This window comes from Pituophis catenifer, unplaced genomic scaffold (assembly GCF_029215685.1).
Source record: "Pituophis catenifer annectens isolate HBS135680 unplaced genomic scaffold, rPitCat1.0.hap2 SCAF_1, whole genome shotgun sequence".
Classification (NCBI taxonomy): Eukaryota; Metazoa; Chordata; class Lepidosauria; order Squamata; family Colubridae; genus Pituophis; species Pituophis catenifer.
Window position 1 is genome coordinate 21128904 of NW_027256881.1, and position 16255 is coordinate 21145158.

A 16255-nucleotide genomic window follows, 5' to 3' on the forward strand; every position below is an offset into this window, starting at 1 on the left:
CGAGCCCTAGCCTCCTCCTGAGTAGCCACTCCTGCCTTTTGGCAGCCCTGCGTGCCCAAGCATTGAGGAGAGGCTCCTCAACTTCGCTCTCTCCACTGGAAGGAGCCTCTGGAGGTTCTGAAGGCCCTGGCTGAGTCTCTGCCTCTGGCATCACATCCTCTTTGGCCTCCTCACTGTCCGACGCGAGCGCCGGCTGTGCTGGCTGCTGGCGCAACACTACACCAGCTTCCTCGTCGGGATCAGCCACGATCCGCACAGGCCGTTGGCAGGCCACAACACTTTCCAAATGGGTTCTACAATATGAAAATTTGAAGGGGAAAAAAAGCACCAAAGGTTTTGAAAAGCAAAGCGTAGGGTAGGGGTAGGGACTCTTGAAGGGGTATGGGGTAGGGTTAGGGTTTTCTTTTTTTAAATAAGGACTAATGTTATGAACTCCAAATGAAGATTGAGCTGTAGAAATCCCTTAAAATTGCCTTGTTTGGAAAGTACATATTAATACTAACACTGCCCGGTTCTTCATCAAGTAGGGGAAAAATCTCATTCGTTTTTGCAAATTAGAAGAATCTGCTTGGTTAATCTAACCTTCATGAATATCATTTAAAAAAACAAAACATCCCTACATCCCTACATCCCAAAGAGCCCTACATCCTCTTTTGTCCAAGTAGCTAGCTAACAACCCTCAGAGAAACCCCCAAGCAGGATATGAGAGCAATAACTTCTTCCAGTGTTCTTTACTAAAATATGTCTCTGATACTATATGATGACTGGCAGCTACTGACAGCTCTTTCTGCTATGAATACAAATGACTATAGAGTAGGTGGCTATTACCACATATTGTGCAGTGAATTACATAGATTGCACACTGTATGAAAAAGTTCCTTTTTTCTTATACCTTTCATTCAGGTTCACTACATAAATTCTTTTATTAATACTTACAGTGTTCTGGCCAATCAAGGTGGAACACTTAGTCCAAGGTACAACTACTCTATCAGAGAGTTAAGTTTGTCCTAAGGTCCAATCGCAACCGTTTTTGGCTCAAGCGTCAGCTCCTTATCTCATTTCTGTCAAAAAAGAAAGAATCTAAACAATCAGATGAGCACTAGCATGCATACTACAATATGAAACCAATGTGATTACTTCTGGATCGAATGTGTTCACTTGTCCTTAGCCTGTCCAAAAGACCAGATGATTAAATTGCAGGGGCATTAAAAAAAGAGGGATTAGATATCCTGAATCAGAAAGTGGAGATCCAAATTAATATTACAGGGTGAAATTAGATACTCCAACTTCTAATGCAACTATAGATGACCAAGCATTCCATTACTAACATTACCAGAAAAGATCTCTGATATGGAGAAGAAGTGTAAGATGCCCAGAGTCACTTGGCTATAAAAGATGAATGAATGAATTAATGAATGAACGAATGAATGAAAGATCTAAGCTGCTGAAAGGTAGCATACTTCCATTATTGAAAAGGCTTTTTAGGACTGACAAAGCCACAGGCAACAAAATTGTCCTATGGGTTTCTGCCTCAATAAAATCCTCCAGTTATTTGGATGAATTTTAATTGAGTAAAAGCAAGGGGATCCATGGAAGAAAAGGTAAACAGCCATTCACTCTCTGATTAAACGAGACTAATCTGTGCTACAAAGGAACAAATGACTGAACCAATGCCCAACATGAAAAACTGTTCAGACTCTGATGCATTTCCCTATTTTACATTATCTGGAAGGAACAATTTAGCACTGGCTATGATTATTTACTGAAAAAGAAGATTCAAACTGGAAAGCTTCTACCTACTATGAATGCCATAAAACCCCATAGAAGTTATTCTTAATTGGTTGTATGTTTTGATCACTATGGGAAATCTTGTTTGGAACTTTTAGAAAACAAGACTGTATATATTAGATTATATACTTAATTTCCAATTTTTTCCTATTATTAAATAAACAGACAAATTTTAACAATTATATAAGAACTGTATGATACAAATATAAGATTTATTATAGGAGTGCATAAAAGATGCATATTCCTTCCTATATTCATTTTTTAAATGAATATTTTAAAAAAATACAGTATGCATCTGTTCAGATTTTTTTTTTCCAGTAAGTGGATGGTAGCTCAATCCCAATTGAGACTATTATATGCAGAGGCGATGGGGCAATGTGCGCTCCATAAAAATTCATGTTATGTAGTTCAGCTCTGCAGTCCTTAAAGAAAGAAGTGGTCTGGAGCCATGCATGTACTTACTCTACTCCCTTGTTATTTCCTAGTTCTCTCATTCTGTATGCAAGACAACAGCCACTGGGGAATAAGAGAAACCTGGCATTGTAGGACTTGATGGAAATACTGTACCCTAAGAGGTATTTTCATTATTCTGGTTCAGAACTCTCTAATTAAAGGAACTCTCAACTTGCTATGTTTCATAGCAAAAATAACTTGCAATCTGAAGATACATATTTGAAAAGCTAGTTTTAGTAGGCCCAAGAGATTGAGGCTGAGACATTTTTCTCTGTCTGCTTTGAAGCACAAATTACATTTTGAGAGCTGTCCCTCCTGTTTGAAAATCAGTTATTAGAGAATGCTGGAGTGATAGGGTTTCTGTTTAAGAAATTTGAACTGATTTCATTCCAGATTATATCATATCCCAACTACAGAGTGGAATGTTTTCTGGAGAATGCTCAGGAGAATCCTCTCCGTTTTGCTTATGCCAATCAAACATTCAACAAGAAGAGCTTTTAAAGGCATTTGAATACAATTGCTGGAGATCAGAAGAAATTGTTTTTTTCAATACAGGAGGCAGTGTGAACAAAAAATAGCCTGTTTTCCTTGAGATAGGCACATGTTTAGATTGTGTTTTCAACAGATTCTCCTTAAAGCCTAAATGTCTGTAAGCCACCTAGTATCACCTCTGGTGAGATGGGTTAGCATAATACAAGTTTAATAAATAAACAAAATAACTCAGATAGCCCTTGGCATCGCAGTTACTAATACAAAAAGGATTTTCCAGGACAGCGTCCATTATCAGCCATGAGATGGAGAACATTTTAATGCTTCTTTGACATATATGTTTCTACAATGTCCTATACTTACCAAATTTTGGGAGAAAATAGTGGATTATATAAATAAGATTGTGCAACAAAAACTAACATTTTTAGATAGTTTAGGCAAAAGGCAAAAATAAGGTGGGTTCTTCTTTAGAGAAGGATATGGGTCGTTTCAGAAACCTATCAAGTATTTACTGGCCTGGTTTCATGCAATATACAGTCATGGCTAAAATTGTGGAAACCTTTTGGGAAAAGTGTATTTTCTAAAACTAGCAAATAACACCACTTTTTTTGGGAGTAGTACCATAAAATTATATATTTATTTATTTATTTATTTTATTCGGCTTATATGCCGCCCTATCTCACAATGGACTCAGGGCGGCTCACAACAATAAAACACAAGCCGCAATAAAAATAAAGACTAAAATCTAAAAAAAAAAATTAAAATTAACCCATTAAAACCCTTAAAACCCCGTCATCAGACCAGGTCAAGGGATTTGAAAAGCCAAGTTTTTAATTCCCAGCAGAAGGTGCGAAGGTCAGGCGCTAGTCGGAGCTCCAAGGGGAGTTGATTCCAGAGGGTGGGCGCCCCAACCGAGAAGGCTCTACCCCTTTCAATAGAAAGATAATTTAATTCAAGTATGTAATGCAATAATGTTTATGAAGGATTTGCTATTAGAATAGCAGTTACAGTATAAAGAAGAAAAGTGAAACAGATAGAAAAAACGAGATATACAGAAATTATCACGTCAGTTTAATACTTAGTTGGGTAACCATGAATTATGAAGCATGAATTATGGCCTTACAATGTCTTCCCATGGAGTGAACCAAGTCTTTTAGTTCTACAGCTGTTATAATGTGAAACCAAGATTGAATGATTACTTCTATTAACTGGGTTTTATTGCTGGGTCGCTTCTGACCAGAGGTGGTATTCAGCTGGTTCAGACCAGTTCGGGCGAACTGGTAGTGGCCTGCCCACCCGCCCCGGCTCTATGCCATCCTATTTAGGCAGGTTTTGAGGCTAGGTGCATGCGCGGAAGGCTGGGCGCATGCGTGGAAGCGGAAGCCCGAGCGCATGCGCACTCACATTTACGAACCAGTAGGGAAAGTAAGTGAATACCACCCCTGCTTCTGACTAGCAAGTTTCTTTAGTCGCCTCCATAGATTTTTAATTGGGTTAAGGTCTGGGCTATTCCCAGGCCATACCAGCAGTGGAATATGATTATCTTGAAACCCCCCAAAAAAGTTAGCCATCAAACCTCAAAAATACACTTTTCCCAAAAGGTTTCCAAAATTTTGGCCACTACTGTAATAAGCAAGATATAATAGCGTAGGTTATTTTGTATGAAGACAACCAATTGTACTTCATTTAATGAATCACAATTAAACAAGTTATACTTTAATGCAATATGTAGGCCCAGTCATTGCATCTGAGAAGGATAAAGATCGCTTTCTATCCTTGCTTACATTTGGCACGGAGTAGCAAGAGATAATGGCTGAGAAAGCGTATGCTGCCTACTGTAAAAGGCTACAGAATGACGGAGTCCATAAGTAGTTCTGGAAAATGACAGATGTGCTTATCTTTCATCCCTGAAGAATTTGCCAAGATGCCTTATTTGATCAGAGCAACTAAGTACATTCAGGCTCACATGGGAACGAAAAATTGGGCCTCAACACCTGAATAATCTCTTTCAGATTTGTTTTTTTAAATGCCAGCATCTGAGGAAGTGCCATCTCAGTAAAAGGAGAGAAAGAAAAGAGACACAGTTCCCATTTTCACATTCCCATAAAAAGTTGTCAGTTTTTATGCCATCTGTTGCACTGTTGCTAGCTGTTTATAATAACAAATCTGTTACAGAGAAATAAACTTAGGCATGGCTGCTGGCATATGCTTCCTATTAGCAAGTGATCACAAAAGTATTTTAAACTAGAAAAGGATTGAGATCCTAGTAAGTTTTGTAAAAAAAGAAAATGCCATACAAGAGGGCAATATATTTTAATGAGTATTAGGGCAGAGTTAAGTTTACCTATTATTTGCACTTTTAGACAGTACAATAAACCTTAAATATGGAAATACATTTTAAAAGCTCCAGGACTCACGTTGTTTTTCATGTAGAACACCGGATGAGCAAAAAGTGGGGTCTTCACCTGTCAAAGACAGGAATAAAGGTGTTAGATTTTATTCATAAATACCTATGTTTTCTATAGATTCATTCAACTGTTACATCAACAATCAGTACCCAACCCCAAGACTCAAATTCATCCATGCAGCTCACATTAAAGATGGACCATTGTGGCTTCCTCTAATTTCATCCATCTGTCCTCCATCTCTGCTTCCTTTCAGCAGCATCAATATATGGATAATGGCTTTAAAATTATGTTTACTTTGCTGGCATAACTACGATAAGTTTTATAGTGAACCAAGGGCAAGCACAGGAAAGCATTTCTGCTTCTTCTCTCCTGATGTTAAAATTCAAGTTGCATTATAGAGCTTGTTGGAATCAGCTATGATATCTGAACTAACAAGAAGAAGAATAGCTTTCTACCATGTCTAATTAAATGTAATTCAGACACAAAACACCAATCCTTGGCTAGTAGATCTTTAAAAAACAAATACACAGAAAATAGGATGATTAATGGTATTAGTCACAATGGCACCTCTCAGTACAGAAGCAGCATATCACTGAACATCAATTTATAAATGATGTGGATTAAGAGCATGTTATTTCCCCAAATTTCTTGGGTGTTTTTATAGCAAGACTACAAAAATACAGAGTGCACAAATACAGAAATAAACAAAAAGGGCCTGGTGGCTCAGCAGACTAAAAGCATTGTGATTAACACCAGCTGTCTGGTGTAAGTTCGAATCTCACCAGGCTCAAGGTTGACTCAGCCTTCCATCCTTTCTAAGGTAGGTTAAATGAGGGCAATGATGAGGGTAGGTTTGTGAGGGCAATAAGCTGACTTTGTATAAATATACAAAAAGTATGAAGTCTCCAGAGAAGGGCGGCATATAAATCAAATTAAAAATAAACAAACAAACAAACAAATAAACAAAGACAATAAATTACAAAACAACCCCAAACCAAACCTGAGGGGAAAAAAAGGGGGGGGGGGAATTCCAAAGGTACCAATATAAAACATCTAATATATATCCTGTGTATATTAAGCATATAGAAATCATTGCTTATTCAAACATCTCATTGTAATAATATATTGCTATCAAATAGAAAGAATAAAAGTTACCCGCTCTATTGTTGTAAAATATAAAATGTGAATCACAGAAGAACATATTTCCATAATTCCATAATTTCCAGATTTCCAAAAGCTGTAATTAATATCTGGAATAATATCACTATTCAAATTTCTCCAGTAACCCATCTAGTCCTTCTGTATCCTGCAAGTGCTAGACCAATGTGTTCAGAGAAGCTCCCAAATATTTACAGGAGGGAAAAATTCTAGTGCTTTTCACTGTTGCATTCCAGAAGTTATTACTTAAGATATGCTACCTCGGATTTAATCATGAAGATTTCTGGGCACTGATGGCACAATCCTCCATGTCTTTGTCCAGTCCCCCTTTAAAATAATCAGAACTGGTACCAACTTCCAAATACATTTCTAATATATTTCGAATACAGCTCGTCTGCCTGGAATCCACACTGTATATCAGACATTAATACGATTGAGCGGGTCCAGAGCTATTTCACGAGAAGAGTACTCCACTTCTCTACTTACAATAGAATCCCTTATGCTACCAGGCTTGAAATTTTGGGCTTGGACAATCTGGAACTGCGCCACCTGTGGTCTGATCTAAGCATAGTAAAATTGTCTGCTATGTCTTACGTGTCAATGACTTGTTTAGCTTCAACCTCAATAGTACACAGGCAAACAATCGATACAAACCAAAGGTAAACCACTCCAAACTCGATTGCAGAAAATATGACTTCAGCAACAGAGTGGTCAGCGCCTGGAATGGTCTACCCGACTCCATTGTTACATCCTCAAACCCCCACAGCTTCAACCTTAAACTGTCTATCGTGGACCTCACCCCATTCCTAAGAGGTCCATAAAGCAGGCGTGCATAAGCGCACCAGCGTGCCTACCGTCCCTCTCCTACTGTCCCCATTTATTTGTATTCATTTCCTTCATTCATGTCCATGTCCATATTCATATTCATACCTGCTATCTTGTACATGTTTGACAAATAAAATAAATAAATAAAAAATAAATATTGGAAGCAAACTCCCCAGCTTAACCATGCATTAATATTGCTACCATACTCTGCTCTGTCATAATATACACATATTGTTGAGTGCACTACTCTATACTTATATAGAATATTGAATTGCCAGGTGAAATAGTTTGGTCCATTATATTAAAAAGATTCCTCTTTTTTTTCCAAATGACAATTTAAAAACTGCAGTGTAAATACAGAAGATTCCACGAAAACACAAACATTCAAACTGAAAAGCAGATTGAACACTAAAGCAAATTAATTTTGTTCAGGGGATTAAAAAGGTTTTCAGTGTAAGTATTTGTGGCAACTACAGCAAGCTGGGGGGGAAATGTAAAGACTACTAAATGCAAAGATCATCATTAATTGGTCTTTCAAGTTCAGACTAATCAAAATGATCAACCAGATTTTCAGATAAAGCTCACAGACTATGAGACCAGATATCCTTCATTATTTCCAGTATGTGGGAACAAAAAATATATAAATTTGTATCAAGAAAGTTCCACTTCTAGTTAATCATGTTAATACAGTCAAAAATGTACTAATTTGACTAAAAAACCCTGCTTCCTAACAACTGATTGGTGAACAACCTATGAAATAAGCAGTAATCTCTAGCAGCAATTCAGCCAGCTGTTGATGAATAGCATTAAAAGATATAGGGCCCACTTTGGACAAATAGTTTCTTAAAAGTCTCCACTGAGAAAATAGTGTCTTTTCCAATTGTTAAATTGATCCATTGTTAAATAAATACCGTTAGCAAGTACTTCTAAAAGTTTACAGCTTTTATCCATTGGTTTTAGTCTTGGCTTCTGCAGGAATGGGAAATGCAGGAACAGGAAATGAATATGCTCCATATTTTGCATAAAAAGATTCTTTCTTGCAGTCTCATTGGCTACAAATCCTACAACTACTTTTTAGTGGATTGGTTTCAAGATCTCTCATTATTAACACTAGTTTTCTCACTGTCCTTCTATACATACTGCTGTCATGTATGGCTGCCAAGATAGTCGCTCCATATTTAGGACTTTAATATATATTATTTGTACCTCTTCAATTCACAATAGTCACTCATCTTATCCATATGGCCAACTGGGTTTATTGCTCTGAAAATGCCTTCATGTGAAAGGATTATATGTATGTTGTGGAACAATTTGCATCCAGAAGTTATGAATGCTCCAACACTGGAGATTTTTAAGAAGATGTTGGATAACCATTTGTCTGAAGTGGTGTAGGGTTTCCTGCCTAAGCAGGGGGTTGGACTAGAAGACTTCCAAGGTCCCTTCCAACTCTGTTATTTTATTCTATTCTACCGTGTTTTCCCAAAAATAAGACCCTGTTTTATATTTTTTTGAACCCTGAAATAAGCGCTTGGCCTTATTGCCATGCGCTCAAAAGCCCGATTGGGCTTATTATCAGGTGATGCCTTATTTTGGGGGAAACAGGGTATGTTGTCCACTTCCCAATGAAATATGTAGACCTCTCTAGCTGCTTTTCATCTATAATGTACACAAAGGTCCTTCTCACCTTCAGGAGATCAAACTGTACATCTGGTTCTCAGAACAGATACTATAACTATGCAGAGATCTTGATTTGAAAGGCAAGAATATCTTTTCCTGGGCTCTCATGAGAAACTAAAATAATCCCGTGATTCTACAGCAGGAATCACATAACCAGGAAAAAGTATCATTGTTTTAAGGTATGCTCAACAAGAGCTACATCTGTACCTATATATACTCTGAAAGAAATGTTGCCATTAAATTCAGATCTCTGCATTGTACTGTATTGTACAGTACAGTATTGGACAAATTACACCAATCAATTATCCAACAGAAGATGACAGAATTTCAATTCTTCAGGTGGGGATAGAAGCAAGGGAGCTGTCCAAGGTCCCTCTTTCTCCAACAAAGAATCTATCTAAAGCACGAATGTCAAACTCGATCTCATCACGTGACGTATCACAATGTTTTTTGCCTTTGCGGAGCTGGGATGGGCGTAGCCTGCGCGTGATGCATCCGGCCCATAGGCCGCCAGTTTGACACCCCTGATAAAGCAACAAAAATATTACTGTACTGCTGAAATGAATATAGAAAAGCAAGAACTTTGCATTTTCGATTATTGGTGAGGAGCAACTGGATAAATATAATCCTTGCACTCTATGTTGACTCTATGCTATTAGCCTTGATAGCAATGTAACAGTCTCTGAATGCCATCTTCTGGGAAACTAGCCATTTCCTTCTGCAATTGGTTGGTCACTGTGAAAACAGACTAGTGGATTAGGTGGGCTGGAAGTCTGATCAGGCAAAGGCACTGCATATGTTCTTAACTATGCATACAGATAGCATCAAATCAATAATCCTGATACTACTCTAATCATAAATACTTGATTACTTTTAACAAAGTATTCTGCCCCTAAAATATGCTACAATCTTTAAAGCTCTAAGTACCTTTATTCTGAATAGTTTTTATCCCAGAGCTATAATTGCACTCAACAATGAACTAAAGGGCCACCATCAGTGAGCTGTTGGACAGCATTACTTGGTCTGTTGTGTGGATATTTGGGTGGTTTAGGAGTGGGGAATTTGTGGTGGGTGGGAGTGTGTTTGGGGATTGTTATGTGTGTTAGATCTGGTCTTTGGGTGTTAAATGAATTTTGTTGTATGGGTATACTGTGTATATGCGTACAATGACAATAAAGTTATTATTATTAATCTTACCCTTCTGCTCTTCCTATTATCTTTCCTTCCAGAATTTGTAGCTAGCAAGCAGAGTTCTCTACTAAAATAACACCATCTTCAAATAATACTTTAAGCCTTAATATTGCCTTCATTTCTCTGCAGTTTTCTGGAAAAGATTTTCACAAGTGGTTTGCCCTTGCCTTCTTCCTATGGATGAGAAAGTGACTGGCTCAAGGTCACCCAGTTGATTTTATGCCCAAGGCAGAACTATAATTTGCCATCCCCTAATTTTTACTCTGGTGCCTTAACACTGCATCAAACTAACTCTTATGGACACAGAAAACTGGAAAGGAAAATTTATGTGTCACAAGCAGATCAATAAAACTGCAGCTGACTATATTTTAACATACTGCCATTCCCTGCAAGGAAGAACCAGTTCTGTCAATTCCATTTGAACTTTGATAAATCAAATACAACACAAGATTTATGAGACACAATGTTAAAAATCAATTTTAAATATTTTTTAATGTCCCATGAACGTACATTGAAATTACATGATTCCTCAGAGAACTCAGATGTAAAATCTCTTTTCAGAACTGTCTATTCATTTCCCATAGAATAGTTCAGCTCCCTGTCAGATTAAATGCATTTTCCTACTCATTGTCAAGAGAAGACATGCTCAGAATGCAGACAGCATCTTTCTCAACTCCCCCTGAATCATTGGCTGTTGACTGACATAAATTAGCAGGGAGCACAAGGCAGTCCTTCATATCACTGTCAAGAGCAGCTGTAAAACATGTTGCCGGCCTTCAAAGCCCACCCACTAATTATCTGTTTTGCGGTCTTTGAAACACTGTTTGGGTATGTGGCCACTGCATCACTCAGCTTATCAGTGGTGTAGAAAAAAAAATTCTATGTGTGCACAGAATATCAACTTTAAAAAAAAACCAATTAAATGAACCACCAAGACAAAAACTAACAAATTAGAAATCAGATAATAAACAAAAAAGTAAAAAAAATACAGACTCAGAAAAAAATACAGAACCTTTGCACAGACAAGGATAACTTAGTAGAATGAAGATTCATTTAGCTGGAAAACAGTGTATTTGAATTAATCTAATTGTGGGTATTTTCATAGCAATTTGGGCTTGTGTGAACTTTTTAACCAAAGCAATTTCCCAAATTTTTAAGCACCACTGAACCACAGAAGCTGTTTAGTTTCCTAGTGATTTGCAATAGTGAACTTAGCGGTTTACAAAACCTGATTTAATTTGTCATGTTGCTTCGGTTTAGGAAAAACTGTACGTTCATGGGACATTAAAAAGGGCAAGATTCCTGAATAAAGATTGGTTTTCCCAATTTCTATAAAAAATATTCAAAAGTTTTGCATTTTCTTTTCCTTTGTAATTTTGTTTAAAGAAATAAAATTATATTTTATATTGTAAAATTACCAATTATTGTAATGTATACCAGTCTATTTATAAACAGCAATAATATTTATCTAATATAACTTCAGCAGGTAAATTCATTCTTCCAACAATTTAATGTGTATGTGTGTGTAAACGATTGCACAAGCCAACTGAGCTTTTTCTCATCCTAACCATCGCTACTTCAAATAGATTTAGTGGAAATGGTCACCCTTGAGAATGAATAAAGAAATCCATTAAGGAAGGATAGAGTTCTGCCTTCTATTTCAAGAACAGAAAAGAGTGCTGGAAAAATTACGGTGAACAAGTAAGAGGCTGGGTATAATTTGTATTTCCCTCAAACTGTGGTTAGCCAGATGCTTTGAAGGAGCACTAAAGAAGCACCTTAGAAGACAAACATATTATTTGGTAGCATTCCTCAACATTTGCTTAAAATCTTTCCCAACCAATTTGCACACATTTCTACAGATTTAGAGACTGGAAAATCTGAAGAGATGAACAATTTAAAGGAGTAAATAGCTTTAAAATATGTCAATTCAGACAAAAAATTATATTCCTACTATCCTGGATATTTTTTCTCAATTTCTTTTTCTAAAACTCTTATTTCTAAATAAGTAAAATATTACTTAGAAAAATTGCACAAGACATGTTTAAACGTTCAGAGGATTTGACTGAAAGGCAATGCAAAACGTGTTTTCCCTCTTTTTATTTAAACTAATGATAAAACATAGCACAAGTACAGCTAATTGAGGCAGCGATATAAGCTCTACAGTAGAACATAAAAATACCAGTCTTAGGTGGTATTTTGCATCAGCTTTATTAGCAAAAGGCACACAATCTGAAGTGAAATAATTAAGGAAGTTGGTTTATATCTTTGTGACTCATTGGCAGCAAACTGTGAAAATCTCTCCAGACTTAGCATGCGTCCCCCTCTCCAATATTTTTTTGGAATATTTTTTTCTGAACTCCAGTTTTCAGTTCTAGTCAATGTGCAAATTATACAAATTTGCCATATATTTGCTCTCTTTTAGTTCTGCACTTACCTTCTCTTCTTAATTCTAGAACCAAGGAAGTGTTTATAGGCATTGGTGGCAAGATTTTCTCTTTTTCTGATTTAATGATATGGACTGAAAACAGACCTTGATCTAGCATGTAATCCTATGACAAAAACACTTTATCTGTTTTCATACTTCATCTTCAAACACACCTCAAGGCTCCTTTGCAATGAATAGATAAGGCCCCATGCCAGTTCTCTTATTCTTTAGCGCTCTTTCCCCAGACTGTGTCCTTGAATGCTTATGGATTTTGTATAAATTGTGGACAAATGAGATTCAGCACTGCAATACTGTCTATTCCATTTTAAATTACTAGATTCCCTTCTGGGTTAAAACCAACAACTACAATCGTCTAATTCAAAGTTAGTCATTGCAGCTGATAGTCATACATTTCTAAGCTTCTTCTGATAGTCAAGCTGTTTTCAAGAGTTTCCCCTTTGCTGCCTTCAGCCTTCTTTCTCCTGTGAAAACTATTTTCTATTAAAATTTAAACTAACACCTACTTTGAACTTATCAGCAAAATGAATACAAAACCACTTTGTTTGCACAGATACACTGACAGCCAGTTAATCTCACAGTTGATCCATGTGTTTCAGGGTGACATGGAGAAGGACTCACTTCGGATATCCCCAAGGTTGTATACAAATCCTTTTTTAAAAACCAGTGGAAATCTGGGACCTGATCTATGAGAATCTCATCCCCGCCTAACTGAACAGTTTAAGACATTCATTTGGCAACAACATTTGCTATGATTGTAAACAAGAAAACTGCTTCTGAATGCCTTGTGGAATAACTGCAAATCACAAGGATACACTTATTTTCTTTTGCTGACCTCAGCATTGGACTAGCTATATATAATACAATTCGATAAAATGGAAGAGGGATCAAAGGAATTCTTTCCATGGGTGCCTTGTCTTGTTTTCCCTTGATATACTGATATGTATTTTGAGCAGGACTGACAGTTTCTCCATAATTGACCAATCTGTTTCTAAACCTCATTTAAATCAGAAGTGTAAATCGATCCCCTTCCTTTTCCCAAAGTTTTCTTCAGCCTTAGGGTAAGCAGTGCCCATTGGCAATATAATCTAATATATAAATGAATATGAATTCTCACTGAAAATACATGGAAAGGCATGCCAGAGCTAGCCATTTCTTCTCCTAGTGTGCATATGGACTGGTTCCTTAAAATAGAGGCCTGTTAATAGTTCCATGGAAGAGACGGCTGGATTTTTTTCTCTGTAAGGTTGTCCTATCTTTTTCAGAAGGCCATCAAAAACATTCCTGCCAAGTGCTATAGGTTATCTGATCAAAGGCTGTGGACAGGATTGCTATAATAAGAGCTGTGAGAGTACAATAGTTAGAATGCAGTACTGCAGGCTAACTCACTGCTCACTGTCAGGTGTTTGATCCTGACCGGCTGAAGATTGACTCAAGAAAGCCCCATTTGTGCGCTTTCAACAAACAGCAAGAACATGGGAGAAACTTAAGGTACTGCAGTAACTCTTGCAACTATACATTAATTGTATCTGATCATTTTAAATACCAACCCATATTTTAGATGGGATCCCTTTGCCTTTGCTCCCATCTCCTCCTATAAAAGACTCCGTTTAATTCATGATTTTCACTTCCACGTGGTGGCGCAGTGGTTAGAGTGCAGTACTGCAGGTTACTTCTGCTGACTGCTGATTGCTAGCAGTTTGGCAGTTCAAGTCCCACCAGCCCAAGGTTAACTCAGCCTTCCATCCTTCTGAGGTCGGTAAAATGAGGATCCAGATTGTTGTTGGCAATATGCTGACTCTGTAAACTGCTTAGAGAGGGCTGTAAAGCACTATGAAGAGGTATATCAGTCTAAATGCTATTGCTATATATCAGTCTCAAATTTTGCTGCACTCATAATAAAAATCAGATAGCACTCATTCATTTGGACACAGGTTAAACCAAAATTGTACCTTGATTTTCATCCAGCTTTCCAATTGTCTCGATCTGCTCCACCAAGTCATTGGAATTCCACTGACTCATCCCCAGAAGGATGGCATTCTTCCCTTCGGCCACCTCCTCTGCAAAAGAGAAAAAAAACAACCATGTAATTTCAGTGATGGCCTAGAAAGCAGAGGCAGGATTACTTCATTGACAATCAACAGAAAGCAAAATCAGCCTAAGTGGAAAATACCCAGGTTTTCCAGAGGGCTTTGCAAGGACATATTCCCCATATAATATGCCTGCCTGTAGAAATCAAGAAGGCCTAGAATTTGAATCATCTCTTTTATTTCCAGTAGTTATCAGTATATCAAATTCTAGGCAGAGCACAATGATAAAACTTAAAGGGTAGATATCACAAGTGAATAGTGAACATTTATATGGGTGCCATTTTTGAATGACACAGCACCATCCTTGCTGATCTCCTGATACTAAAAGTATAACCCTAGCTGTTGCCAGCAATTGCTTCCCACTCACAATATGACCTCACATATTATTTATCATACCTCCTTTTCTTACCTAGACTTGGCTGTCCCCCACTTCAGTGGGAGAGGCTGGGCTAAGTACAGTTGCCATCTAGCTTAACTAATGACCTACTCAGGGGACTACATAGCAGCCTTCAGCAACTAAGACTCATTAGCACTTGTTGTGTGCTTATAGAAGGCAGAGGTAAATTGTCTATCCCTAAAGGGTTTGGATTATTGATGCAATGACTCCAAACAGGGAAACAATTTAATAAAGCAAGTTCAAATGCTTATAAGGAGTTCAGTTGCTACAAAATGTAGAGAGAGTTCAATGGCTACTACCTGGGAAATAGGAATTCCCACATATGTACACTTTAAACAGGAAGGTATTGAATTTAGGCAAATGGATGGCATGGGCTACATGTCCCACTATCTTCAGGACAAACCCATGAATGTAGCCTACGTTGTAAAACAAGTAGAGATATGGATAATGATGGGAGAAGAGAAGAATAATCTCCTTTGAGTTGTCTAGAGTAGGCCATATATAATGGAACCTTTACATGTTAATCATTTGAGTTGAGCACAGAAAAAAGTGAAATAAATTTATAGTCAACAAAACAGTTGTGAGATAGTCAGGTATATGTGCCTAGACAGTATCCTGTAATTATTTGCATTTGTGGAAATTTTTGGAAGCTTGTTCGGACAAGGCCATTTTTACAAGCTGTAGTATGATTATAGTACAATAATTTAGTGGTTGGACTAGAAAACCTCCAAGGCCCTTTCCAACTCTATTATTCTATGTTCTACTCTGCAAACAACTAAGGCATAGATGGAGGTAAGATCTGGATTTATTAGTTATTAATAGAGGCCCAACAAAAGCTGGAAAAAGCTTTGTTTTTACCGTCTTTGTCATCCAGGAGAACCAATTTGCATTCCCACACTGTTAACATAAACTTCCAATAGGACTGCAGCCTCATCCATGACAGGCTGCATAATTATACCTGAGTCAAATTACTCATCCATCAAAAGTTGTTTGTTTGTTTGTTTGTTTGTTTGTTTGTTTGTTTGGATTAAGCTGCAGTTTATTTTTTCCCATTAAACCTGTCACAGGTGATAAATAGTGGTTGACTGCTTCTACTGCTCCCTGAAATCAGGTAGAAGCTTGAACATTTTTGTTGACAAAGATGCGAACTATCCAGAGCAAATCATCTGATCTGCAACTAAATATGGCACCCATTTCAAACGTGGAACCTAGTTTTGTTCCAATTTAGGAATTCCAACTTCATGAGACCTGACTACAAGGCTGCCCTCCTTTAAATCCTCAACAGGATTTGTAAAGCACAGTGTAGAGAGGAACCTGTAAGGCTCCCTTCTTT

General features: G+C 37.3%; 1 protein-coding gene across 1 annotated transcript in view; it reads right to left on the reverse strand.

Annotated features, from left to right (window-relative positions):
• The window catches only part of PITPNM3 (PITPNM family member 3), a 73922-nt gene that overhangs the window by 50400 nt on the left and 7267 nt on the right, over nt 1-16255 (reverse strand). The window contains exons 3-4 of the mRNA XM_070931975.1: nt 14388-14495; nt 5148-5195 (exon numbers count right to left, since the gene is read on the reverse strand). Of these exons, the coding sequence (XP_070788076.1) occupies nt 5148-5195; nt 14388-14495 (156 nt within the window). The remainder of the gene's footprint in view (nt 1-5147; nt 5196-14387; nt 14496-16255) is intronic.